The sequence below is a fragment of the Eretmochelys imbricata genome, chromosome 15 (genome assembly GCF_965152235.1).
Source record: "Eretmochelys imbricata isolate rEreImb1 chromosome 15, rEreImb1.hap1, whole genome shotgun sequence".
Taxonomy (NCBI): Eukaryota; Metazoa; Chordata; order Testudines; family Cheloniidae; genus Eretmochelys; species Eretmochelys imbricata.
The window spans coordinates 31,379,517-31,407,439 of NC_135586.1; the positions used below are offsets into that span (position 1 = coordinate 31,379,517).

General features: G+C 51.4%; 2 protein-coding genes across 6 annotated transcripts; one reads left to right on the forward strand and one right to left on the reverse strand.

The window, feature by feature from the left end:
- Positions 1–430: 430 nt before the first annotated feature.
- On the reverse strand, positions 431–22,364 carry HPS4 (HPS4 biogenesis of lysosomal organelles complex 3 subunit 2). Of its 5 annotated transcripts, none has more exons than XM_077834630.1 (14): positions 22,265–22,364; positions 20,562–21,288; positions 19,248–19,338; positions 18,205–18,348; positions 16,256–16,363; positions 15,035–15,151; positions 14,804–14,898; positions 11,837–11,909; positions 10,710–10,746; positions 9,843–9,939; positions 8,267–9,206; positions 4,767–4,899; positions 4,170–4,278; positions 431–1,899 (listed from the first exon to the last, which is right to left on the reverse strand). In XM_077834630.1, the coding sequence occupies exons 2-14, from the start codon at positions 20,600–20,602 to the stop codon at positions 1,728–1,730; spliced, it is 2,157 nt and encodes a 718-aa protein (XP_077690756.1). In that variant the 5' UTR covers positions 20,603–21,288; positions 22,265–22,364; the 3' UTR covers positions 431–1,727. The 5 variants fall into 5 exon arrangements, with proteins under 5 accessions (XP_077690756.1, XP_077690755.1, XP_077690758.1 ...); XM_077834629.1 differs by lacking the exon at positions 22,265–22,364 and adding an exon at positions 21,688–22,241; XM_077834632.1 differs by lacking the exon at positions 22,265–22,364 and having other exon boundaries at positions 8,267–8,956; positions 9,098–9,206; positions 20,562–22,239.
- Positions 22,351–27,923, forward strand: SRRD (SRR1 domain containing). Its single transcript, XM_077834636.1, has 7 exons — positions 22,351–22,511; positions 23,655–23,695; positions 24,667–24,929; positions 25,004–25,102; positions 25,558–25,709; positions 26,950–26,995; positions 27,441–27,923. The coding sequence occupies exons 1-7, from the start codon at positions 22,384–22,386 to the stop codon at positions 27,630–27,632; spliced, it is 921 nt and encodes a 306-aa protein (XP_077690762.1). The 5' UTR covers positions 22,351–22,383; the 3' UTR covers positions 27,633–27,923.

The following is a 27,923-nucleotide window of genomic DNA, read 5'->3' on the forward strand; positions in this document are numbered from 1 at the left end:
TTGTTCTAGCAGAGCCAGAGCCTGGGATGAGAGTCACTAGGGCAGCATTTACCTACCCAGCTCAGAGGGGGAAGAGAGCAAACAGCACTGGCCAGAGCAAGGTTCCCAGCACAGCTCTGCTCCTGCACCTCAGTCCTGCCCTGCAGCTCACACCAGGCCAGTAACACCTCTGTCCTCTCCCACTGCCATACAGTGCTGGGCTGCCCACATTCCTCTGCCACGCCTTCAAGAGGAAAGGCCACCGAAGGGTGATTTTGGGTGGTGTCTAAGCAGTGGAGACACGCCACTGAACTGCACCTAATTAACTTGCACAGAACGGGAGTGCAGCGCTGGATACACATGGTACTGTGGGAGCCCACTGGTCAGCCAGCCAGCCCCCAGTGTTAGAAGTCACAAGTGAGAGGATCGTGCAATAAATAGGACTCTATCATTTCTGACTAGTAGTGAATGGATGAGTCCTGTGGACTCCTCTTTATTTTACTTTATTTCAACTGCCACATAGATGGTCATGCACAGAGCAGCTGCAATCTGTGAAATACACAAAATGGTCTCAGAGAGATGACAGGTGTCAATCACCTGGCTCAGGTCTACGCTGCCTTAATTGCTAATCTGATGCAATCCATAAAGTTGCCAAAAATGAAATTCAGTTTGTTTCAGCAAAGATGGCAGTTGTGGAGGAGCTGTAAAGCTTTTTTGTGTGATCAGCTAATGGGCTCTGCGAATACAGTAGAGCTGAATCCAGGGAGGTAGCAAGGAGGTAAGGTCAGCTTTGGCAGTAAAAGTGTCTCCATAGGAGGAGTGGGAGACAGACCGAAGTCCTGGGTGCAGGTACAGCACAGGCCCGGGCCCTGCACCACAGGCTGTGAGCACAGTGTGTTCAGGCCTGTACATGGATATCGTAATGGCACTCATGAAAGGCAGGGATGCTGTGGGGAGACAACAGGTTACAGTGGTTTTCTGCTCTTGGTGGGCAGTTTGGAAGGCCAGTGTTAAGCAGCTCACCAAAGTAAGGAATGCTGTAGACAGATGGAGGGACTAGGAGACCTCCCAGACATTGCTGTGATAAAAACTTAAGTGCTTCGTATTACTGCAAGACAGTTGTTAGTTCTCCTTCTATTCCTGTTAGTCTGACAATATGCAGAGCACTGTTAATTCAAGGTGAGGCACTACCTGGTGATGGGATCATTTCTGTAGCTCCAGAGGTGTAAATAATTCGAAGTCTGACTGACTAGGAGCGTAGGCACAGGAATTCCACAGCGAGAATCAGCGACAGACCACTCACAAAGCAGGTTTTGCACAGCAACCCATCACCCTGTGCAACTGAGAGCAAGCAAATTGTTCGCTTTCAGTCAAGGCACGCCAGGTGCATCAGCAGTGAGTCCTGAGCAGCACTGTGCCACTGAAATCTGCCTCCTTGATTCTTTGGAAACAGTCACCATTTCCTACCATACTAGACCTCGACAATGCAAAGTGGCCCCATAGCAAGCACACAGCATGCTGGGTTACCTGGCAATACAGAACACCATCCCAAGGGCAAAGCACTCAGCGGCTCCAGGTTACGCACTGTTTAACCAACCAAGGATACGACACGCAAATAAAGCTTTGTGCCCCCAGGTTCTTTAAAGAGCAGCTGGCATGGAATAAAAGTCCTGGCATTTTAGCTTATTAGAGACAGAGCTTCTTCTGCCTTGGATTTGGACAGGCCATTCCAGGTGGTCAAACCACGCTCAGAGTAGATTCACCCCGTGCTTCAGCAGCTTTTGTTTGGCCTTGCCTGGTAAGCTGAACGCACTGTCATGAGGGTTGGGAACCCCTGAGTTGCGCAGTGGAGCAGCCAGCTGCTGGAAGTACGTTTCCTGGACCAGGTTCTGGCAGGCATAGACGGCAGTGGAGGCGTTCCTATTGGGGCAGGAAGGAAAGCAAAGGTCAGGGCTCTGGGAGACAGAAGTAAGCACCCTGATGGTCTTCGCAAGTTCCATTAGAACACATGGGAGCGTGACACTAAACTGCCAGCTCCAAGGACTAGAATAAAGGGTGCTCTCAGAGGCATGGGCACCCCAACTGGCTCTCCTCCTGCTGGACCACTTCATAAGAGCAGGGTGCACCTATGTCTGACAGCGTGAGCAACAAACGTCATGTACTAAACCCTGGGAAAACAAAAGGCTGACAAGGTGCCCCACCATCAGACGGGTCTTGATCTCCTCCCAGAAGAGGCCCACCTCCCCTCCCCAACCCACCCAGTCAGCTAGGATTAACCCTTCCACTGCCACAGCTACACCAGATATTCACCCTCCTAAGCATTCACTTGGCTAGCTGGCAGGCAAACCTAGCACACCAAGGGCTGATGGATAAACACTCTGCACATGTATCAGCCTCCTACTTTGGAGGAGGCAGAGTCCCTATTGCTGGCTGGGAGTGGCTCCCCCCCCACAGTACCCGTGAAGCAGGGTGCTGCCAGCATGAAGATGTCGAGCAGCTGTTCCAGGGGACACTGTGCCCCAAGGCTGATCTGATTCACACCTGCACGTCAAACTCTAGCAGGACAGCTCAGCCAGCCAGTTTTAGGTGGCAGCCCCTCTCTCCATGGGGTCTGTAGCCAGCTAATGATGTCTCTCTCTATGCATGCTGTCCCCACAGTAATAGAGTCCTGGATTCCGAGGCCAGAAGGGAGCACTGGACCATCTAGTCTGACCTCCTGTACAGCACAGGCCAGAGACCTGCCCCCAAACCATTCCTAGAGCAGAGCGTTTAGAATGACATCCAATCTTGATTTAAACATAGTCAGTGATGGAGACTCTACTCTCACTTGATGAATTGTTCAGTGGGGAATTACTCTCACTGCTAAACATTTACACCTTAGTCCCAGCCTGATTTTGTCTAGCTTCAACTTCCAGCCACTGGATTGTGTTACCTTTCGCTGTTAGACTGAGGAGTCTTATTGTTGTACCCCCAGAGGTACTTACAGACTGATCAAGTCACCCCTTCACCTTCTCTTTGTTAAGATAAGCAGATTGAGCTCCTTGAGTCCATCACTAGAAGACAGGTTTTCTAACCCTTTCACCATTCTCATGGCTCTTCTCTGACCCCTCGCCAGTGTATCAACTTAACGCACTGACCACACTGGTAGCAGCCATGGCAGCTCACAGCAGGTCCCCCGTCAGAGGCCTAGGCTGGCTCACAGTTTGCTGCCTAAAACCATCTAATACACAGGGGTTGGTTTGTTGCAGTGTGGACCCAGGCCTGTGTAAACAGATAGCCTGGATTCTCCTCCTTCGTGCTACGTGTGCTCCTGCTGTCACTGTGTGCATCCCCTCTGGGCACGGCAGCGAGGGAGAGCTGCTCAGAGTTTCCCAGGACGCCTGAACGCTAACATGATAAGGCAGCAGAGTAGCCATGGAAGTGCAGGCATGGCTGTGAAGGCCAAGCAGCTGGTGTGGATGCAAACGGAACCAGTTCCTTGGGATCAGTTAAAGGAACAGGGTGGAGGCAGTGACCGTGACACTAGGAAAGGCTCCGACGGCGATAAGACCATCTTGCTTGCAGCATCAGAATTTAGTTTGTCACACACACATTACAGCTTGTTTCCAACCCAACAAGCCACGCAAGAAAACAAAACTAGACTGCCAATTTCCGGCGCCTTTGGCTCTAAGCCAAGACACAAGTTTACTAGGAAGAGCTATATTTAAAGCTGTAGTTTAGAACCTTATGGTGCCAGGAATTGGCAACATTCTAGCAGTACGTCTTCATCCAAACCCTTTGCACTACTCACTCTGCTAGGAAGATCAGGCCTAGATACACAGCACCCAGCCCTACTGTGGGCAGCAAATCAAACGGCCTGTGTTTAATTACTGAACATCAGGAAATGAGTTGAGCTGACTGGCCTTTGGTGAGAGGCAGCTCTAGGATTATGGAGTGTGCAGAACACAATGAGCCTTAGAACAGAGTTTGGAAGGTTCCCTTGCCTGGCTCTCCTGGGTCCTACACAGAGCTCGTGGGCCGGGATTTCCAACCAGCACGACTGTACCTCTTGCAGACAAGTAGCTTCAAGCTCCTCATCTAAAATGCAACCGTGTTCTGAAGTGCTCCCCACTCTCCTCCTCACCCTATCACCTCTGGAAGTGAGCGGCTCCCATGGCTGAAGAGAGGAGGGGGCGCCAGGCAGCCCTTACCTGATTGTCATTTCAGAAGCAGTCGGGAGCTGGTTGAAGTCAGAGTGGATGAGACTAGCAGCTCTCAGGAAGTGCTGATCCTGAGCACCCAGTACTTGGGGCAGGTTTGCTGCAGAGGAGGAGGGATAGGTTAGGAAGCTGCCTGTGCAGGGTAGTTTGCCCCAGCTAGGTCAGCAGGAGAGGATGCTGGATTTCTGCACCCTGCTGGGGCGGTCGGAGAATAGAGCCAAAGGAACACCCCGTGTGACTCAAAGCTGGCATGATGGGGATGAAGGTATGTTATTGGCTCACAGAGTCCTCAAGCACTGCACAAATATAAAGCCAAAGTAATTTCCTGAAGAGACTATGATCCAAGAGGCTCGACAGGGTGGAGCCCTTTGCCAGTGGGATCTTAAACCCAGCAGGAGCCCAGGCCGTTTCTGAAGGAAGGAAGGATGAGCTGGGGCTGTGCTAACTGCAAACAGTGTTTCAGGCAAATGTCTGGAGCATGAGATGTTAACGCATGAAAGTTAAAGCAAAGCTCATTCTCCTGTCTAACTCCTCTTCTGGGTGTACTGCAAAACAGCAAGCCCTAGAACCACAAAGACAAGCCCTCACCTGTGAGTACGTTCTGAATGCAGTCATAGTGAGTAAAGCTGTAGGTGGCTTTGGCTGCAGAGGAATGGTCTTTCGGGAAAGTCTCCTTCAGGTGAACCTCCAGGCCATTGAGAGAAGCCAGACTGCTGTGATACTGCAAACAGTGCAACACAAATGTGCATCAGAGCAGATTTCCCTGTTTAACAAGGGCTGTAACCCACCCGGACAACAAACATGGATGACACGCAAACGACCCCAGGGACGGCGAGAAGGACCGAAATGCTGGGTCTAATCCAGCCCAGGTTGCCAACCCCTGGAAGCGTTATCACCTCAAGGCTGTTTGGTATTAATTGGTGGATCTCCGTCCATTCATTGGCCCACAAGTCAGTGACACAAGGGGTTTGGCAAAGGACACCACTGCGGGAAAAGGGCCTTTCAAGCACCAATTGCAATTCACCAATGGGAGGATGCAAGACTCAGTGACTTTACTACCTTCCAGTGCTTCTCTATGGGGCTCTCATTTTCAGAAGGCACTGTCTGCTACTTTTTGTAGCAGTAACTGAATAGCCTGTTGATTACTGGGATGGCAGAAGCCACTTGCTTCTGTAACTGAAAATTAGTGTTAGGTGGGTTACAGTGTAATACAGTTGAATTGTGTTTAATTGCAGAAGCCAGGTGGTAGATGCACCCTGCCCCTGGGTGTCCCACTGCCCCCACTCTCCCTCCAGACAACGGAGCTTTTCACAGCTTCAAAGGGGGTTTTAACCCTCCTCCCACTGAGCTGGATGGGCTTGTGGAAACAGCCCTTCTGCCCCTGACTCCATTCAAACCACAGCACCCCAGACTAAGATCCTCTACAAATAACTCACGGGCTACCATTGATCCCAAGAACACACTGCCTCAGACTGGGCATTAGCCGATGGGACTGCTGCCCAACAAGACACAGGAGGACCTCTTTGTCTCTTACTACAGTGGGGTGCCCAGACAGGCTGAACTGCCTGGATGACGCCGGGTGGACAAGATCTCCCACTGCAGTCTGCTGCCTGTCAAATGCTAGGAAGGTTAGTTTTCTAATCCCCAAGGCTATCCCTGTTCTTTCCTCAGCTGCAGGGAGGATTAAGCCTCCATTCACCATGCTGGTGATACCAACTCTACTCATGACCCTGCTGGTCTCAGAACAGGTTCTCTTTTCTGTACAACAGAATGAAGGGATAAATCCAAAGATGCTTCCAATTGTCTGCACAGAGACAGACCTTGCATGACAATTTCTGCTCTGCCCTGAGGGTCTGTGTCACAGAAACACCCTCCCATTGAAATGGGATGGTTCGCACTTCCTGTGCCTATTCAAGCTACGTGATTAGAATGCTCTGGCCTTCTCTGGTGTCTGCATTCAAAGGTCTCACAGAGCTATACACGCATTCATTCATTCAGCCTTCCTGCCCCTGGGAGCTGGCGGTTAGTCTATTCTACAGATGGATAAACAGTACAGAGAGGCTGAGTGGTTTGCCAAAAGTCAGAGAAGGTGATGGAGCCAACGCTAGGACCCAGGAGTGCTGACTGACAGTCCCCTGCTGTAACTGCTAGACCACAGTCCCACCTAAAACAACAGCTGGGAGGGTGTGTTTCTGCCATCAGGGACCAACAAGTATCCTGCACCTAGAGGAAGTGTCCACCAAAGGGACCCCGTCACGTCAGGTCTGGCCCAAAATTTAGGCAGTGTAAAAACAAGCTCTTGCAACTGCAAAGCCTAAGATCAGACCCAGTGTTTAAAAGATTCAACTCCAACAGGAAGAGCTTTGGTGAACAGCTCTCTACAATATCCGCCACCCAACCATAATAGCAGTGCGGTACTGCAGGAGAGCCAGAAAGGGAAAGGGACTCGTCCGTATTCACTGCCCAACAGAAATGCAACCCACCCAGCTTAAACAGTGCATATGGGGATACTGATTATTCGATGCCTCCCACTCAATCACAGGCTCTAATGCTGTGGGTAAGGCACTTTGGACCCCACATGGGCCCCATCTCTTGCTTCAGGAATTTTTGCATGGACTCCAAGGGGAGAAGTGGGCCAGGTGTCTCTTCAGCTAGCAAGTGGCAATTTAAAAACAAGGCACAAACTGGCAGGGTTAGCTGGGCCAGATTTCCCTTTCAGCTGTTCTCTCACTGAAGAGCGAGACAAACCGACCAGAAGGCAGGGTGGAGCAGACAGAGGTCTCCAGCCAGCCAGGTTGTGGCCAAGCAGGAGATGATCAGGCATTGCAGAGCTGGTAAACACACACTCCCTCAGAGCCATCTGCAGAACCGCAGTACCAGCTTGCAGAGCCACAGCACCCCCGGCAAATGGGAATCAGAAGCGGGGCCCAGGTGCCATGGGTGGGGTGGAATCGGCCTGAGACAGAGAAAGCTAGCACTGCACTTGCCAACCACTTGGCCGGTTTTCCAGCATGTCCCTTTCTTAGTGAGTCACTCCTCATTTACTGCACTGAGGGGGCACCCCTGTTTACAAGGTGACAGCCAGAAGGTCACAAGTCCTGCATCTTACTGAGCACAGCTCAGAGTCCTGCCCAATTCAGAATGAAAACAGCAGTGGACACTGGGAGCTGGCTTAACAGTCTGGGCTTGAGTCTGATAGCTAAAGAAATGAGGGTATTACTGATGGGCAAGGTCCCTGGGGAAGGGAGCAGCCCAGCCTGGATCTTAGCTCTGCAAACTCTAATGCCTTAGGGAAATGGCATCAGCTGGTGTGTCCTTCCCCAGCAGCCCAGAGCATTTCACTGCATAGCACCACTGGACGCTGCACACTAACCAAAGCCAGCAGAGGGAGCAAGAGAGGCATTAGCACTGGGTTCTGGTACCCCACCTTGTGACGCCGAGTGCCCTCGTGATGCCCTCTGATCACATGCCACAGCTCCCCGGTAGAATGACACCAACCTGCCAGGCCCCATGGGTAAGGAAGCCAGCTGCATGGGGCTGTGAGCAGCCACGCATTCAAACACTGTTTCTTTTTCGATGGACTTGCCGCCAGACACACAACTCACTGGTATCTCTGGAGTCACAAGCGGTAACGTGGAAGATTGGAATTAAACTTCAGAAGCAGGGCTAGCTCTCTGCTGCTGCTCTGCCTGCGTGAGCACTTGGCATGTGGTTAAACCCTCCAGGGGAGCACAGACCAGGAATCCTGCACGAGCCACCCTGTGAGCTCTGCTTGGGACACTGGAGTAGGGCTGGCTATTTAGTCAAAGGTTACAACTACTCAGTCACAGCAACATTCATACTTTGCTCATCTATAAACACTAATTAACGAAGGTCTAGACCCTTGTGAGGTAGGCTGGAGGAAGCTGAAGCACATGGAGGTAAAGGGACTCGTCTCCAAGGTCACAGAGCAACCGATGGGAGAGCTGGGAACAGGATTCAGGAGTCCAACTCCCATTCTTCAGGTCTGGCCACCATCCACACTGCCACAAGACAGGAAGTGTAAGAAACATTTGCTAATTTAAAAAGGCGACCTTTTTCTTACTTACCACATCTTCAATGGACCCCTGGTCATCCTTAAACTGCTCCTCCGCCAGCAGCAAGAGCACTAACCCTTTAATTCTGTGAATATACAAGATCATCTTAACCAGCTTGGCCTGATTGCCCGACACTGTGCAATCTACTGCTGCTAGACAGTCCATCCCAGTAGTTACTTGTGAAGGCAAACTGTTCTCTCTGCTCTTGGGAGAGCCTGGGCCTTCTGCAATGCCACTGCGTAGGCTCTCCTGGACTTCAGCAACAGGAAACTGGTTCCTACCATAATCTTCAGCAGGGAACTTCTGCCCCAACCGTACAGCACTGGGCAGAGGCTCCTGCCCGGAAGCGTCATCCCTGGTTGCTCCATCTCCTCTTTTGAAGGTTCTGTTTTGGCTGCTAGTGTCTTGACAGTCTACACTCGACAGATTGTCACGTTTGCTTGAGCGGCTTGTCGTCATTTTTTTGGAAGGACAGCAGGTGGAGTGGCTGCCACTGGCTGTGTGACGCCTCTGGAGGCTGCAGCATTCAGACTTCATCCGCTCACTAGTGTTAGAGCTGGTTACAGGTTCCGTAGTGCTTCGACCTTCCTGCCCCAGGGCACAAGGCTTTGGAAAGTCAGAGGACCCCAGGGCCGCACTTGTGTCTTGAGTGTGCTCTGCAGCGGGCAGTTTGGAACTGCTGGGCAGGGCTCCCAGCTCTCTCTGCAACAGAGGGGATGGTTTCAGCAGGGTAGAACTCAACACCGGGCTTTTGCTGCCTGGGCTGCTCAGTGCTCCATCTGGGGGATTCAGAGCATCTTTTGCTTTGGCAGCGCACCAGGCCTGTGGGGGGGGCTCTCTCACCACAAGGCCATGCTGGCCTCGGACTTCATCAACCCGGGCCGAATCCAAGAATGCCCGTGAGTGGAGGGTGATCTTAGATCCTTTAGGGTTTGCTGGAGATGTGGGCAACCTAACAGGAGACAAGATTAGACACTCGGTTAACCAGTAAGTAGCAGTCACTTGGGGAATCGGGCCAGGAACGATCAGAAAAACAAACCACCGTCTCCTGTTCAAAACCTGATCCACCCTCCGTCGGAGATTAAATCCTGCCCCAGCAACGGAGGGGCTGGCTGATCTCATAGGCTGTGCCCACCTCGAACCTCTAGGGTCCTCACTGTAAGGTTAGGTGGAGAGTGAGGGACTTGCAGAGCAGTACAGTCCCATCACCTGCCCTGGGAATGCGGCTGCCTTACACTCAAGCACAAAGCACAGAGGCTTTACTCAGAGCACAGTGGGCCGAGAGATGACAGCACAGCCAGCCAGTCAGTCAGTCTGAGGCAGGGAGGTGGTTTTGCTTTACATAGAGTACAGCAGCAGAGAGCAGCTCAAGCCCTTTCCTCAGAGGGTGGAGTCCAGCCAGTTAGAGCTATCCAGCCCAACAAGCATCAGACGATGGTAGTTTTAACAACTCGACAGTACCCCCTTATTTGGGGCTCTTGTTATTCTTAGGGAAGATGGCAGCAGAAGCTAGTGAGCCCTGGCTCTGCAGTGGGATGGTCTCAGCTGCTGAGAAGACCCTTTGCTGCATCACAAATTCACTTCCTACCTAGTCATCCACTCTACTGGAAAGTCTCGGAGTGCTGTGGCTTCACCATCCGTTAGGGAAACTGGGAGAATGCAGACATCCTGAGGCAATGCGGGATCTGCGAGAGCAAAACCACACACAGACCCAGCCAGAATTAAAATGTTTGTACAGACACCAGACTCCATCAGTGCAAAGACCTCCTGGAGGAGGAGAGGAAGGTGGCCTCTGGCCAAGGCCTGCAGCCTGGTTGTGCAGGCTATGGCACAGGACTAACCAGGCAGCCTTTTCCTGATCACTTTAGCAAACAACGCCAGGCACAGTTAAATACCCTGTTACTTTTTCTGACTGTCCCAGAGACACAGCAGAGGATGCGAGGAGAGTGCAGAGGAAGAGAGCTGTCTGACACGAGCTGGACATTCTCAGGTCTAACTCAACAAAGGGACTAAGAACAGAGTCAAGAAGTTACGAGTCGCTGTTCAGAACTTGAACTCCTGCCTTAAGCCCCAACCTTTACACACCCTCTGCTTTCAGGTTTTCGTCACTGACCAAGTCAACACACACCACCGTGTGGGACTGAAGTTACAAACATCTGCTGTTAAGGAGTCCACAAAATTTGTGGGAGAACCGGCCCCTAGATGAGGAAATAGTGCCTAGATCCACCTCACGATACCCACTTAACACACTTTGGGGGGCAACTGTCCTACCCAAATGGATACACCTGGAACTTTAGCTGTGGCTTCAATGGAAGCAGCATGAAGATCTGCCCTGTGATGTTTTAATGGCAGTAGAGGGTAAAATCGGGCTCGCTGAGGGAAACCAGGCCCAGAAATGGCCGTATTCTCCTGCGATGCAGTTCCCCATTTACAGTGTGCGACTAGTGTGGCTTACCATGTTCCTGCAGCACCTCCCCACCTCCAGGTACGCTCTGAAAGTAAAACACACAGTTATCACTGGCCTACAGTAAGACTGCGTTCAACATTAGCCATCAGGCGCTCACACAGGCCCAATCCCAGGGGGATCTTCCCACTGACTGCAGTGAACTCTGGATCAGGCCTTGATACTGTGCTAAGGCTACTCATGTTCTGCAGTGACTTACTCCTCAGGGAGCCATGCTGAGCTCAGTGGAGCTACCCAGGGAGCAAAATATGACACAAGATGCGGAAAAGTATCACAACCTAGCCCTGACTGTCTCTGCGTAAATATGGCAGGGCACAGTCCTTGTTCATTCCCGGAACCAATGTCAAAGCAGATGCAACAGATGCTTTCCCAATCCAGTGGCGTAATGCAACTGCACACAGATCTGCAAGCATAACGCCTCTTGAACAAAGTATGAAGTTAGTAACAAACAGAAGAAGTAAATAAAGGGATTACACATGAACAGCAAACACTAAAGACAACTAAACAGTCAGTGTAACAGATCAATAAGATGCAGGGTAAGGTTAAGCGTTATTTTGATGCAAGAGCTGGGATACTCTCCTAGGAAGTTACTATACAGAACAAGTAATAGGTCTATTTATTGAATATATTTTTATAGATCAAATTGTGTTAGGCCACATGTTTACAATTCAGCAAAGGACATTTTCCAGGCTCCCATTATTATTTTAAGAACAATGGGTATGGAATTAGCAATGAGCATTTCCCCCTTGTTTCTTGGGAAGAAGAACTGAAATCACATAATAAGCATTTAATTTTTCAGCAAATGTAAGTGGTGGTGAAAGGTGATCTTTATGTTCATTCATTCTGCATGCTGCTAAACAGCAGTCTTTGGCCAGATTAATCCCAGGGTGATTGATCATTTTTGGCATCTTGAAGAGAATTCAATAGCCAAAATATTGACAGGAAAAAAGCTCCCAAGAACAGCAGCACTGACTTGACTCCTGAGCGTGAACAGGAATTTTGAATTTCATTACACAGTAGAACCATTTAACATCAGCTTGAAGTGTTGGCTGGATCTATGGTGCAAGTAACTCGCAGACTGGGTACTGATGCCGCTGGGCTTGCATTTAACAACATACCTTTTCTGCAGCTTCTGTTCCTTGAAGGAGAACCTTGGCAGTGAGAGCAGGTGGAAGCTGCGTGCTCACAATCCTAGCAGGGTGGAACACAAACACAACCAGCCATGAGCAGAGTCACTTGCTGAAGTTCAGGACCCCCTCCCCGTTAGTTCAATGGAGCAGGCAGATGCAGGATATCACTCAAACTGGGCAGCCACAGATGTTCAGAGCAGGGTTCCAGGTGCTGCTCAGACCGGTTTCATACCCATGCAGTCCCAGTAGGATCCAAAGCCTACACTGTATCAACTCTCCAGGGCTGTGGTTCTCACTCTCACAGCCCCAGTACACTCAGTGGGGGGGAGCTATGCTCTGCTCTTGCCCCACCCTGACAGCAGGTTCCGAACACAGACACCCCAGCTGAACCCAAGGGGTTTCATGGAACTGAAAAGAGGAAGTGCATCACACACTGACAAGTATGTTCTGAGGTCAGACTAGCACCTCCAGGCAGCAGTAATGGCCCATGGATCTGTGAGGCCCTTAGACACTCCTGCCAGTCCCAGGGCACCTCCTGGAGATGAGTAAAGGGAAACCACACTCCCCTGGCAAAGCACACAGGAACTCATTGCATTCCCACAAACACCTGTACCTTACAGTCTGCATGCAGGGCCCAGATCCCAGTGCTGCTAGGATGTGCCTGTGAGCGGACAGAGCACTCTAGGTAATTACATACACAGTCCTACCCAGCACCCCCTGTGCTTCAAACCCGGGTCTGTTTGTCCCCTGCACTGGGGGCCTCCTCACATCGCATGACACACAGATGTTCCAGACAACTCCCTGTGGATTGACAGGCCATGGCAGAGGTTCCAGGACAAAACCAGACAAGACAATAGAGCAGGGGCTGCCTGCTCTTGGGGAACATTTTGTCTGGTGGGCAGGTGAGAGGATGGAGTATTTAATGTCAAGTACTATGGACAGATGGGCAGGGCAGCCCTTTAGGGATAGTCTGCTGTTACTGAACACTGGGTCAGTTCCACTCCAGATCAGCAAAAGCAAACTTGCCTGCTGGGTATTTACCATTCATTGGGGCCTGGTTTTGGTGAGTGAAGAGTAACAGTGATCCAAGGCAAATAAAACCCAGGGCAGGCAAAGCCCTCGCCACTCCCACCGCAGAGCTGGGTATCGGTAGAGGAAAGGAGCATGAAAACCAGCACTACTGCAGTCGTGACACTGGCCTTTCCTGCAGGCACACAAGCAAGTCCAGAGAAAGGATCAGTCTGGTCCCTTCACTTATCCCCAGCAGAGATGCAGGTTCTGCAAGAGACTCTGCAGAGGGAATAGTCTGACTCAAACACAAGGCTTTCTCTCTGTGGCATTGGGGTGAGGCTTACGAGTTCCCAGGGGTCTCTTCAGGGATTCCTAGAAGATGTTGCGAGGAACTTGGTGGCCAAGTGGCCCAGAGTCTTTCTAGTTAGAGGAGTTTTGCACAAGAAAAGAGTTTCTGCCCATGAGAAAAATCAATATGCTGGAGAAGACGGAGGCACACGTCAGTGATGGGACCACCATGGGGAGTTCAAGGGCACCCAGGCTCTGTGCAACTCACACATGCCTGCAGGACACATCACATGAACATAAGACCGTTTCAAGCCAGACCTCCACTCCCATACGGGTTTTGCACTTGCAACAAGTTGCCTGGATGCTAAGAACTACAGACAAAACATCACCCCGTGTGATTTGCTGTGTGTGTGAAACCACTCCTATAAAAAGGATGACCTGGCTCCGAGATCATTCACTCGGACTTGGTCAGATGCACTCACGGCAAAGCAGGTCTCCACCTCTTGCCAGATGTGTCACTGACACATACGACACTGAGTGCTTCTGGCGAAGGACCTACTGACTTCTGTCACAAGGAAATGCCGGAACTCCCTAATCCCCTGGCTCTGCAGGATGTCCTCTCTCCCCAGAGGCTCTCTTTGCTCTGGCACAGTGCCACAGGTGTAGAGTCTTCAACTGTCTACAGATAATCTTTGGCTGAATAAAGCCAGCATTTCTCCTGGAGGATGCAGGCTCCCTTTTCCCGCATCCATTACAGTCAGTGTGGATAGTGTCGCCTGGCCAGCAAGGCAGTCATTTTAAGCAAACTCACTCATTATTGGCAAGGCAGGGGATGAGCAGGCTAAGAAAGGGGAAAGGATAATGCTGGTACATTTAATCAGGTGTAAGAAGCTTTTAAATGAGCATCTTGCAGACTGTGGCATTTGGAAAGCATTGCCTCTCGGAGATATGTCACCTACTGAGCAGGGGAACAGCAGCAACAGTTCACCCCAAAGGCTTTTAGTTGGGCCTGTCCCCCAGCCACCCTGAGTGGCACGTGAAAAGTATTTCTGTCACGTGATGTTTGTAATAAAACAGGCACCTAGATCAAGTGGACAGAGCATGCCAGGGAGTCAGGACACCTGGATTCTTTTCCCAGCTATGCCACTGTTAGCTTATTATTTAAAATGTACATTGTGGTAACACCTAAACGTTAACTGGGTTAGAACTTTATTTGTGCGAGATGCTGTCCAAACATATAGGGAAAGTCCCTGCCTCAAAGAGCTCACTTGCTCTGAAACACTGAATATCTGTCCAAATGAGGCTAAGGGAGTTGGGCACTCAGATCTCATTGAAATTCACTAGGAGCTAGGTGCCTGTTGAAACCCCAGGCTTAACCCCTCAGGGCCTCTGCTTCCCCAAGTATATTTGGGGATAACAATCTACCCAGTTAGAAAAATACCTGAAGATGGAGAGTGTATATAGTAAGTAATGTCCCCGTTAGTAACTGGAGGACAGATCTGGAAGTACAGCTGCTACCCTTCTCTGCTTCCTCTCCCCAAGGGAGCTTGGGAAAGCAGCACTGGACCGTACAGCCCAAGGAGGGGATTGCCTGCAGTCGACTCTGTCTGAGAGCTGAAAATCACAGTGACTGCTTGGAAGTCCTTGACTACTCACTGGCCTTTGTAGAGGATGCAACCTGCCAACACTTGAGGTGAACGCTGGCAGGTCTGCAAGATGAGAGCTGCTTTCAGTAACAGCAGGGGGTCCACCTGTGCAGGGAGAGGAACACAATCAAAACCATCAAACTCCAGGGAATAATCCAAGGAGCAAACAGAACTATCTAGGGCACTTCTCAGTATAACAAACTAACTGAGTGCTGAAGCCTGCAGAGATCAGGAGAGTTACCTTGGTTTTGTCCAAGTTCCAAAGGGAATTGAAGATCTTGTGCAGGTCACTGGTGTTTTTCTGAATATGTTCAATGTACCTGTCCCACCGTGTGCTCAGCTCCTCCCGAGAAAACACCTGAAGTAGAAAGAATCCCCATGGTTAGACAACGCATGGCTGGAGTGGACACAGGATCCAGAGTGCCCAAGCTGGTTAGGTGTGACTAGTTCAGGGAAGCGTGTTTCTAAGCAGCAACTCTTCAATGAAGCTTCAGCCAAAACACTAAATGAAGACCAGGAACAGAATCCAGTCTGCCCAACAGCAAAAGCCCAGCCTGCAGAGGGTTTAATGTTGCTGGACGAGAGAGGGCAGACAGCACAGGCCAGATTCCATAGAAACCCTGCAGCTTAGCCCTCAATCTCAGTTGTCTGCACTGTGCTCTACATTACTGAAAACAGAGACCAGGTGGAGAAAGACCCCTCCAACCTGGGATGGGATGCTGAGAGCCTCACTAGACAGACAGACAGAGGGAAGAGAGAGCTCGGACATCATCCAGCTCACCCTCGCAGTCCAGCGTGCAACATGGATGGCAGTAAGAGGAGCGCACGTGACTTTCGGTTGCACCTTGGCATGCAGCAGCAGTTTGTCCTGGGGCAGGAAGTTGCCAGACTCTCTCTACATGCCTCTGGAATACTGCATTCAGGTCTGGGAACACCATTCCCAAATCTGAAGGCATCTAGGAGCCAGAAAGATATGCAGAAGCGAAGCAAGACTAGAGGAACAAAGAGTTAGATCTGCGTAGCTAGGCTAAGGGGAATGGAAACCACCTACCTGTTATTTGAGAGGCCTGAGTTCTAAGGAGCAATAGGAATGATGTACACTGGGGTGGAGACAGAATGGGGGAACAAGAGAAGGAGACTTCAGGCTGAACACAAGGAATCTTCCCATGAGGTCATATGTGGGGTCGTCTCCCAAGGGAAGCGGGAGGAGTCTCATCACTTGGGACGCTGATGACAACAACATAGGAAAGAGATTCTAGGCACTGATCTTGCCTTGTGGGGATGGGACCTAAGGACTTTCCCAGCTCGTGTTCCTGTGATCTCAGAGCTGCACTGGTGGCAGGCGGGCCAGAGGGAATATGCCAGCCTCCACATAACTGGGCAGGCCTCAGCCATTCCCAGAGAGGTCCATGCCCTCATCCTGATCAGGGAGAGACACCCAACACTGTTAATCAGCAATTACCATGTAAGCATGACACACTGGTCCATTGTAAAATCTGAAGAGTCCGATCAGTAGATCCAGAAATTGTCCACAGCTGACATCAGGGAGTTCAATGGTACAGCCCAGCACCTTCAACACACAAGGTTACAGAAAAAAAGGTTCCTGAAGCAGCCAGGTGATGGGAGATGTGAACAGCTGCTGCACTCCCCAAAACTCAGTTTGGGAAGCCCCATAAGTAGCCATATGTCTGGGGAAAGCAAGGGGGGTCCCTGTCAGCAGAGGTAGAAAGCCAGAGCTGAAGACACATACTATCCATTCCCTCACAATCTCAGGGTCCTGACCTCTAGTTTAATGTTTAAAATGGCCGAGAACATCTTCCCCAAACGGAATACTTCAAGGCTCAGTTCGCTAGTTAATGAACTCGAGAAGAAGGTTTCCACTTCCTCCACCAGGGAACAAGGCAGTGCACCAAACTTTTGAGAATCCATGAAAGTAACTAGACTGTTGGGGGGGGGTTGGGGGGTGGGTTCTGCCTGTTCGGGAGAGCTTCCTGCAGCGGGGCTTTACCCCACCTGAGTGGGACTGCCCACTGAACGAGCTGAGAACAAGCCAGTTCTCAGAGCACGTGAACACATCACATCAGAGAAACCAGATATGCCCCTAAAACGAGAAGTCCACCATCACTGCCAATGAGCTTTGCAGCAGGGAACGAGCATCCCAGCGCTTTGTTATAAGCTACATTCCACAGAGCTCTGTTTTCAGCTAGTTCACAAATCCTCTCTAGCTGTTGAATCCTATAGTTGCAGGTCTCAGCTGAATGCTGCCAGGTCATTGCCACTAGCACCCTCAGATAGGGGTGGGGAAACTACGGCCCATGGCCGGATCTGGCCCGTCAGGGCTTTGGATCTGGCCCACGGGACTGCCCCCCATGGTGCCGCAGGCCCTGCACCGCTCTCAGAAGTGGCCAACACCACGTCCCTGGAGGCCGGGGGGCGGAGGGGGGGAGGGGCGCACGACAGCGGGGGGAGAAGAAGAGGGCTCTGTGCATTGCCCTTGCCTCAAGGCACCGCCCCCCTCAGCTCCCACTGGCTGAGAATGGGGAACTGTGGCCAATGGGAACTTCGGGGGAGGTACCTGGAGGTGTGGCAAGGGCAGTGCGCGGAGCCCTGTGCCTGCCCCTGCCCCCACGCCCCCCCAGGGACCGTGCAGAGACATGGTGCTGGCCACTTCCCAGAGTGGCGCCATGTGGGGCCAGGGAAGGCATGCAGGGAGCCTGCCCTGGCCCTCGTGCGCACCGCTGCCACCCCGGAGCCACTTTAGGTAAGCGGCGCCAGGCCGGAGCCTGAACCCCTCCTGCAGCCCGCCTCCCAACTCCCTGCCTTAAGCCCCCTATCTGCACCGCACACCCCTCCTGCACCCTAACAGGCTGCCCTGAGCTCCCTCCCGCAGTCCGCACCCCTCCTGCACCCCAACCCCCTTCCCTGAGCCCCCTCATACACCCCACACCCCTCCTCTGCCCCAATCCCTTGCCCCAAGCCCACTCTTGCACACTGTACCCCCTCCTGCACTCTCTCCCGCAATCCAACCCCCTGTCCTGGCCCTGCATACAATTTCCCCACCCAGATGTGGCCCTTGACCCAAAAAGTTTGCCCACCCCTGCCCTAAGAACATAAGAGTGGCCATACTGGGCCAGACCAAAGTTCCATCTAGCCCAATATCCTGTCTTCCGACAGTGGCCACTGCTAGGTGCCCCAGAGGGAATGAACAGAACAGGTTATCATCAAGCGATCCCTTCCCTGTTGTCCATTCCCAGCTTCTGGCAAAGAGGCTAGAGACACCATCCCTGCCCATCCTGGCTAATAGCCATTGCTGGACCTATCAAACAATACAAGTATTTAGTTTGATACAATAGTAGATACTTTCTCTTACTATTGGAGCTCCTCATGTGCCTCCTGTTTGTTGCAACTCACCCAGAGATACTCGCCATCCACCCTTACTGCAAACTTGAGCTTTCTCAGCCGAATGAGACTTGGGGGAGCACTGGAGATCTCCGTTATGCAACGCACCACTCCAGCAATCTGTCCACAGAGCAGTTCCTGCTGGTCAAGGAGAGTCTGTGAGAGGAGGAGGAGGGAAGAGTGAATTTTGCAGATTTCCTGGCAAGCTGGAAAGGCACCACATTTACATGGCAGCAGGATGGAACTGGTGATGATAAAGTAACCGACAGTGTTTACTACACTATATGGAACAAAGGCTTGATAATGCCATGCACAATGCGCTGACTTTTCATCCCAGTCACTGAGACTGAAGTCTTATTTAAGCACAAGTAACCCTACCAAGAGAACAAGAAGAATTAGCCGTCTTATCCCTAGGGGATATTTGTCCATATCACCACCACAGAATGTGGCATTATGGAGAGGCCCATAACCAAAATAGCAGAGTGCTAAAGAACAGCATAAGGTGGGCTGCACAGAGCCATATAGGGTACATCTATACTGCGATAAAATCCAGTGGCTCTGAGTCTTAGATCCTGAGTGAGCTGGCTCGGACTGCGGGGCTAAAAACAGCCATGTAGACACTCGGGCTGAAGCCTGGGCTCGGAGACCCACCCACCCACCCCCCCCCCGGTCCCTGGGTTTCGGAACCCAGGCTCCCGCCTCAGCCCCATGAGCCCGAGTCAGCTGACCGAGGCCAGCTGCGGCCATGTCCTGGTCTGTTACTGCACTGAAGGTGCACCCATGGGGGCCTAAGGCTGGAAAACAAGGAGTGCTGAGGATCAAGACTGAGATATGTTGGCAGAGCTGAACCATACATGGTTCTAATTAGGTGCCTTAAAAATACAAAGAAAAATAAAGACACTTTTATAAACATCAAAGTAACAAATTTAACCAAATCCTGCTATTTGCAAGCCCCACCATTCCAAGAACAGAAGGTTGGCTTTGCATGTACTTTACATATAAAATTGTGTGCAGCTCTACACAGACAGACAATTGAGGGGGAAAGCAGGCATTACCTGAGATGGATAAAAGTAGCAAATGCCAGCTCTTGTGGGATCCCCTTCTTCCTTTACCTTTGAACCATCATAAAGGAAAAAGTAGTTCCACCTGCAAAACCAAAGTATTGACACAATGGAAAATGTTTGCTGTTCCCAGCCAAGTCAAAATGATATTTCTTCCCACCCCCCAATTCTCTCAAGCAGAGCTCTGCTATTTATGGTGCAATACACAAGTGTTTAAAGAACCAGGAATGGCAGACGTACATCATTCCTGCATGCAGCCTCACCCACTGATTTTGGAGATGGAATCAGGGTGGAGAAGGAAGACTCCAAGGATCTGGGCTATTAAACTCTCCCAACTTTCTGGGTTTAAAATAGATGAAAGTAAACCCATGGCTAAGCCTAGAGGAGAAGGATCACAAATCCATGCCTATTTTCCAAGTCTGATAGCACAGTGCATTTATCACTATGTATTTGGGAAAAATTCTCAACTACACGCAGCTTGGACTGGTTTCCAATAGCTTCATGGGCTCTTGGTTCATGTTGTCATGTTCACCCTACTCCACATGTGCAAAAAAGCATGTAAAATGGGAGGTTCCTCCTGACCAGTGATGGTCTTAACAGTTTTGGGTCCTTACTGATTTACTAGACAACTTTTAGCTACTGTTTTCATTGTAGGCTGCATGTTCCAGTCATAAACTTTGTTCATAATAGACCGCAAGCAGGAGTGCTACAAAGAGTGCTAACTAAACCACATGAAGTCTGGAACAAGAGGACTGCACAATTCAAAAGGTGAAGCTAAAGGACACAAGTTATTCTCCACCAAACTTGGGCTCTCAGAGCATTCCTGAGCATTTCTGGAATGCCCCACCAGTGAGATAGCAAAGTTGGTAGGGCATTGCCTTAGGAATCAAATCTCAATTCTATCCTTGCCTCTATCACAGATGCCGTATGACGCCTGAGGCCAGTTATTCAATCTCTCTGCCTCAGTTTCCCACCTGTACAATGGGGACAATTATGTCCCTGTGAGGATAAAATTAATCAACGTTTATGTGGCATTCACATATTACTGGGGCAAGCACCTTAGAGCCCACAATTCATAGCTTGCAACCCTGCAGCAACTCGCCAGAGACTGGGGGATTCTTGTACCAACACCTTAGGGAGTCTCTCCCCAGTTCCGATGCCACGGGGGCACTATACAGGGCTCACACGTGCTAAGATGATGTGCATGCGCATCTGTTGGCATGTTGCTGAGAGGCCCATTCTGTCCTCCGTGTCAGTCATGCAACATTCGCTTGCAGCTCTAGAACCTGCACAATGAGTGCTACTCACCAAGAAGCTGAGTTAGGTTCTGATAAAATGGGGCTGGCCATTTACATCAGATTATCTTAATCATGTCTTCTCGTCCTCAGGAGCGGTTTCTCCTCCAAAGCAAGTGATGCAAACAGCTCATTTTTTTCAGCAGTAAATGTATTGTTCCACAAACGCAGACTGTGGAGACTTCAGTGGGTTTTGGCTTTAGGTGATGAATATACTGGAGATTTTGTTCAAATACTGATGTCAGTAGTGATCCTCGTGGCTTATTTTCATGAAGAGCAAATCCACCAAAGTGCCTTCATTTTGGAGGTTTATCCCACAACAGCTACATGGAAACTTTGCAGAGCCTAGGCAATATTAAAGTCTCTGCAAAACTTGTGTTAATCAATTCTGAGACTGAACCAACAAAGCTACCTTATGAAAATTTTCCAAACATGAGGAAAACCATCTTAGTGCCTGCAATGAATCAGAAAGCTACAGAAAGCATGAATATGGTCATCAGAAACAAAGAGCTACAGTAAGCAGATCTCAAGACTCTACACTAGTTCTTTCAAGTTTATTATTTAGTATTTAAGTGGCTATCTGTTCAAAAAGTCATCACTACACAGAAATTACTCTCACAGGAGCTCCCATTTAGGGATCTTCTGCTGAAGATACAGTTCCTTGACTAAGTCCTTGCTTTTGTGATACAAAGCTGAATGGTTTTCTGTGGTCTCCAGTGTTGATTGTTGCTCTTCTAATCCTAGAGTAAAGAATGAATGGATTAATGCTTGGATGCCTTTGCTCGACTGACCCGTGATCTTACAGACAGCAGCTGACAAGCATTCAACAACAGAACTAACTTGTGCATGAGTGAGACATGGGACAGAAACAAGCCTTCCATTTAAACAGCAAAGTTACATTTAATATGCTTGGAATATCATCTGGTTATTTCCGGGCTTAATCATGCATGTTGCTGACAATCAGACAGAAAAGCTCCTAACAGAAATGCAAAGAGCCAGGAAAACGATGGATCAGCTAATCTAAGGGCTGCACTGGTCACTTAATTGAACCAAATTTGATTTTCCATCTTAACAACAGGAACATAGGGATCGATTTGACAGAGCAGATCAGATCAGTCACGACCCATCTAGCTTGCTACCTTGTGTACAACAGCAGCCAGGATCCGATTCTCCAGGACAGGCACAAACCCCCCGTAAGAGCAAAGCCTGCTCACAGGAGAAGGTTCGTCCTAACTCCCGTTAGTTAGCGGCTGCCCCTCATTACCGCCTCTCAGCCACGGGCCCCGCCTCGTGCCTGAGGCGCGCAAGAGAAGAGCTGCGGCCCAAACCCTGCCCCCGCAGGCGCCCCGACGACCAGTCACCCGCCCCGCAAGCCGCGGAGGGCGCTCCGGGAGCGGAACGGCGTTCACCCAACGGGGACCCGGTCGGAACAGGGCTAACGCCCCGGGCGCTTCCGCGAGGCCCCCCGGCCGAGCGCGGCGCGGGCCCGGGCCCAGCCCCCGGCCGCCGCAGAGCCGGGGCGCGCGGCCAAAGCGAGTCTCGAGGCCGCCTGGTTCCCAAGGGAACGAGAGGGGGGTGGGGGGTGCTGCCCCGGCCCGAGCCGCAGTAGCCCCGCTGCTGCTCCAGTCTCCGCGCCGCGTCCCGCTCTCCCGCCCCGCAGGAGGCCGGGCCCCACCCCCGGACCCGCCCGCGAGCCCCGCAGCGCCCAGCACCTACCTGAGCGAAGCCACTTCCGGGGCTGGGCCCGCCGATCACATGATGCCGGCACGTGACCGCCCCGCCCCTACGGTTCGCGGGCAGGGACAGCTGTGCCCCGCCCCCTCGGGCCGGCAGGCATGGAGCAGGCCGGGCCCTGGCGCTGCGCGGGTCGCCTAAGGCGAGGCCGGGCCCGCGGGCAGCGGGCGTGGCCGGGGGGCGAGGCCGGGCACAGCGGGGCGGTGCAGCGCCGGCTCCGGGAGGCCCGGTGAGTGCGGGGCCGAACCCGGGTCATCAGCGGCCCCGGAACCCTTCCCCCGCCGTGGGGTGGCGTGTCCTGCCCCCCCCATCCTGGGCTCCGGCCCCGCCCCCGGGCCGACCCCCCCATCCCGGGCTGCTGCCCCGCCCCCGGGCCGACCCCCCCCCCAATATCCCGGGCTGCTGCCCCGTCCGCGGGCCGACCCCTCCGCCCCCCCATCCCGGGCTCCTGCCCCCCCCATCCCGAGCCGACCCCTCCGCCCCCCCATCCCGGCTCCTGCCCCCCCATCCCGGGCCGACCCCCCCCCCCAATATCCCGGGCTGCTGCCCCGCCCCCGGGCCGACCCCCCCCCCAATATCCCGGGCTGCTGCCCCGCCCCCGGGCCGAACTCCCCCCCGCATCCCGGGCTCCTGCCCCGCCCCCGGGCCGACCCCCCCCCCCAATATCCCGGGCTGCTGCCCCGTCCCCGGGCCGAACTCCCCCCCCGCATCCCGGGCTCCTGCCCCGCCCCCGGGCCGACCCCTCCGCCCCCCGCATCCCGGGCTCCTGCCCCCCCATCCCGGGCCAATCCCCCCCCCGCATCCCGGGCTCCTGCCCCCCCATCCCGGGCCAATCCCCCCCCCGCATCCCGGGCTCCTGCCCCGCCCCCGGGCCGAACTCCCCCCCCCGCATCCCGGGCTCCTGCCCCGCCCCCGGGCCGACCCCCCCCCAATATCCCGGGCTGCTGCCCCGTCCCCGGGCCGAACTCCCCCCCCCCCCCCCCGCGCTCCGGCCCCGCCCTCGGGCCGACCCCCCCCCGCATCCCGGGCTCCTGCCCCGCCCCCGGGCCGACCCCTCCGCCCCCCCATCCCGGGCTCCTGCCCCCCCCCATCCCGGGCCAAACCCCTCCACCCCCGCATCCTGGGCTCCGGCCCCGCCCCCGAGCCATGCAGCCCTTCCTCTGCCCCGGGACCGACCCCACCCCAGACTCCCCCGGCGGGGACCCCCCTCCTCCGCACACTCCCCGCACAGCGGCCCCCCAGGCACACAGGGGGGTCCCCGCCAGCTCAGCCTAAATCTCCCCTCACCCCGTGGCCCAGGCCTGGCCCCCCTGCCCTGCATGGCCCCCCCCTGCCCCCGCCGCGAGGTGACCGCTGCGTTTCCCGTCCCCAGCGAAGAGCTGCTGAGCTCCCCGTTCTGGGCCCGCAGTCAGAGTAAGTAGAAGCCGCTGGCTGGCCCGGCTCTCGCACTGCCTGGTGCGGGGTTCGCTGGCTGGGCAGAACACGCTGCCGCGGGAACTGCTGGCTGAACGGGGAGAGCAGGCCAGGGCTCCCTCCGGCCCCAAGCCCGCCGCTGGCTGCTCTGGTGGGGTGGCCCCCGGAGCATGGGAGATGGCTGGGGTGCGATTGGCCTGGGGGTGACACGGGGCGGAAGCAGGACCAGTCGGAATGACTGAGCCCGGGCCCTTACTGCTGCTTTGCCTTGCCCCTGCCCTTCCTGTCTGACTCTGTCCTCTGTGGGGTCACTTCTGAATTTAGCCCACAACCTCTGCGGGCCAGGGTCTGTAACTTGCCTCATTGGCGTGAAGTGCCTACCGTGCTTTTCGCTGCCCCGTAATAATAAAAGATGGACGCAACTGAGAAGCCAAAGAGATACCGCCTTTATCCCAAGCGTAAGGTTCACCATAGACATGATTTTAAAGAGCTGGAGATGAGCAAAGGGACTAAAAGCATGATAAATGCGCCCCCCCCCCCAATGGGATTAAACACCATTTGCAAAATATTCTGTTCTAAAGTTATTGCTTGTGGCTCTATTCTGCATCTGCTCTTACAGGGATGTTCAGAGCTGTGCTAACATACCCACTGATTCAAACTGCTTTGGGTTGGGAAATTATAGAGGTTTTCCCCACTTGCTGCCCATCCATCTATTTTGTGCCCTACTTCCCAAACAGCGAATCACATCAGTATCCTTTCTACCAGGGAGAACTGGGCTGGTCCCAGCAGTGCAGCGAGTGGGGCTTCCTTCAGGAACAGAGTATGCTGCCTCTGCGGCAAATGTGAGATTGAAAGATGTACACTAGAACAGGAAAGATGTACAGAAAGATGTACAGTAGAACAGGAAGACCATATAAGCACATCTCCGACATCTGCATTTCTGATGCCTGCCTGACCTTCACTTTCTCTAGGAGCCATCCAAGAATCCCTCAGCAAATGTGTAGAGCAAGGGGAAAAAACACCAGGCTCTATGTCAGAAGTCCTGTGTTCATTTGAAAACCTGCAACTTGAACCATCCCATCAGTCAGTTATGGAAGCCAGTTCGCATTCAGGAGAGCCAGCTTGCAAAAGGGGCCACTTGCGGTGTGTATGTTATGGCATTGGAAACTTTTCCTCTTGTGTCATTTCTCGATACCAGCTAGCATTCTTGCTTCTGTTACTGGAGAAGTTACAGGTAAGAACTATACCGTATGTTTAAATAGCTGGGTACTTGTCTCTGTAACTTCTAACACTTTTTCTTTCTTGCAGGTTCCCCAAAGTCAGTGCTACATTTTTGATCCTTTATTTTCCGAATTGGAAATTGAAGTTCTCAATGAGCTTGGTGTAACAGTTGTCCTGGAGAATGAGGTAAGGTGGATTAAGGCTGAGATCTTTAAAATGTAAGTAACATGTTTACCCCATGAACAGAAAAAGGAGCACTCCAGAGAAATCAAAACAGTCAAACCTACATGTGCCTTTGATGTGGAGGTATTGCAGGGTTTTTGCCTTTCACTTAATTCTAGTCTGGTCAACGCAGAGTTTCTCGTGTAGCCCTTTTATGGCTCTGATAGAGGGAGTAAGTGTCACGTTTTAGTTATGCAGCAGTCTGCTGTAGCACTTCTGTGAAACGGGCATGTTTCCCATGGCACCAACTTTGCCCTGGGAGATGGGTTGGAACGTTAAGCCAGCCAAGAAATGTGCTGGGCTTAAACAATGTTGGGCACTTTTAAATGGCCTTTGGAGTGCCACGCCATGGGCCCTAGGGCTTACAGAACCAGGGAAGCTGATTGTGAGTAATCTTAAGGAATGCTGTTTATCTGCAGGAGGGAAAACACCACATTCATGAATTCACCATCTTTTATATGATCCACTGTGGAAAAGCTTTGTATAACAATCTGCTCTGGAGTAACTGGTCTGTAGATGCGCTATCCAAAATGATCATTATTGGGAACAGTTTTAAAGGGATTGAGGAAAGGTAGGTACCCAAAAATGATTAATGTCCTCACATCTAAGGCAGAATTTCATTCACTAACTCTCACTACAGCAGTAATCTTTTATGCTTACCTGCTTCTGTGATACCTTCACGAATGCTGGAGGAGCTGTCTTTTCATGCAGAACTTAAAATCATCAGCACAAATGTCTTCTGCACTTTAAAGTTTTAAGGTTCACTCTATCAACAAAGCTTTGACTTGCTGCCAAGTCCGTGGCCTTTTAGATGAGATTGTGTCAATTAAATTTCCATGCACATTGCTTTGCGGATTACAGCAATGCTGAGGTGAGAGGCTCTTTTCTGTAGAGCAGTGACAATTTGGGAGGCTTCTAGCTTCCTGTTCTTGAGTCTGGGCTAGGTGAAGATCTGAATGCTTATACATTTCACTTTTCTGCTTGTGGACAGGCACAGCTGGGAAAGATTAATATGTATCTGTGATTGAAACCAGAACCAGAAGTGTTGTTATAAACCAGTTTTAGCCAGAGAGCTAAACCTTGCTCCTCTGGCTCAGGGGATATGGCCATTGATTCAACTGGAACAGAACTAGGCTTCAGTGTGTGCATGAACAGGCTCCTCCATTGAAGTCAGAGTGTCTACACTGTACCTCGGAACGGACAGTTTTGCAAGATCCAAGCAGCATCTCAAAGGCAGATAAAGAAATTGTTTATCCTACTATTACATTACCTCAACCTTCCCAATTGGCGTTGCTAGATGTCTAGACCAATCCTTTGTTACTCCTCACAGTGGAAAGGTTATGGGCTAAGATCACCTGCTGGAGAGCAAGACCATGCTCTTGTAAACTTGTGACATGTCACTTCTAAACACCCAACCTCTGCTGTATTGCTGTCTTTCTCTGTGACGCTGTCCTTTTTCTCTCTCCATACTCCTGTAATGTCTGAGCAGACCTCAGAATAACTTGTGTTCATTAAAAACCAATATTTAAATGTAGTTGAAATTGCCCCTTGTACAAGCCCAGTTGCTTTTTCTAGTTTTTTACATGTGCATAGAAATAAGTAGTGAGGTAGACTCCATCTTTCTAAATCTAAGCCTGATGCTAAGGGCTGCGTCTGTGCTTTCCTTGGAATAGACATTTTGTATGTTCTGTACAACTTCAGCCTTGTGTATTAACGAACTTCATTTTGTCTCTTAATACAACATGCTTCCAAAACACACATCAACAGTAAAGTCAATTGGTTCCAGTACTAATGTTTGTCTTTGTTTCTAGGTTGGTGGCAAGAATATTAGAGCGAGATTATTTGTACATAGCAAAGGTACAGATTACTATTTTAAGAAACATGAATGTATTGTAGTGGATAGTCACCTCAGTCTCTAGCTATTGATGATAAATTAATGAGAACAATTACATAAGCAAATGTGATTTTTGTAATAGTCCCTTTTGTTGGTTCTCGCATGCCAGAACAGTGGTTTTCAACCTGTGGTGGTCCACAGACTGTCTAAGGTTTCCAAAGGGGTTCACACCTCACATCAAAAATGTCTAGGAGTCTGTAAATGGAAAAAAGATAAAAAACCACTGTGCTAGAGCTAAAGGGGTCTGGCAGGAGCCTAGCTCAGCTGTTTAAGTGCTGGGTGACACATTGAATGCAAGGTTTTAGCTTGGCTTCCCACAGTTTCAACTGTTCTAGTTTCCACATATTTTACCAAGATTGATTATGTTCTATTGTATCTTGCATAATTATGCTGTTCAACTATGTCTAGGTTTTAAAAGGGACAGAGGAAGCTGCATTTCCAATTCATCCTCAGTATATGGATATATTTAACGACACCTCCATCCACTGGTTTCCTTTACAAAAACTCAAGGAGCTCCCAACAGAAGCCTGGCAGTTTCAGGAAGAGCCAATGTACCACGAATGTGATGACCTGGAGATTATCAGGAAACAGGACAAATGAAGTTGTTTCATGCTAGGACCAGACTGAAATGGATCCTTTAATTACTCCCTGGAGTTTGTGCCTGTTTTTACAGGGCTGCATTCACTTATAGTAAGGAAATGTTAAGCTCACTTACCACAACTATCAATATAAAGTGTGGGCTGGCTAACGTATTTAGCCAGAAATCTTGAAGGCAGCAGCAGTGTCTGCAAACAGAGCTTAATGTGACAGGTTTTTTTTAAAAGGTGAAAACTGTACCTTAGCTTACACTCTTAATTATTCACTAAATAAAGTCATACTAGTTTTTTTTCA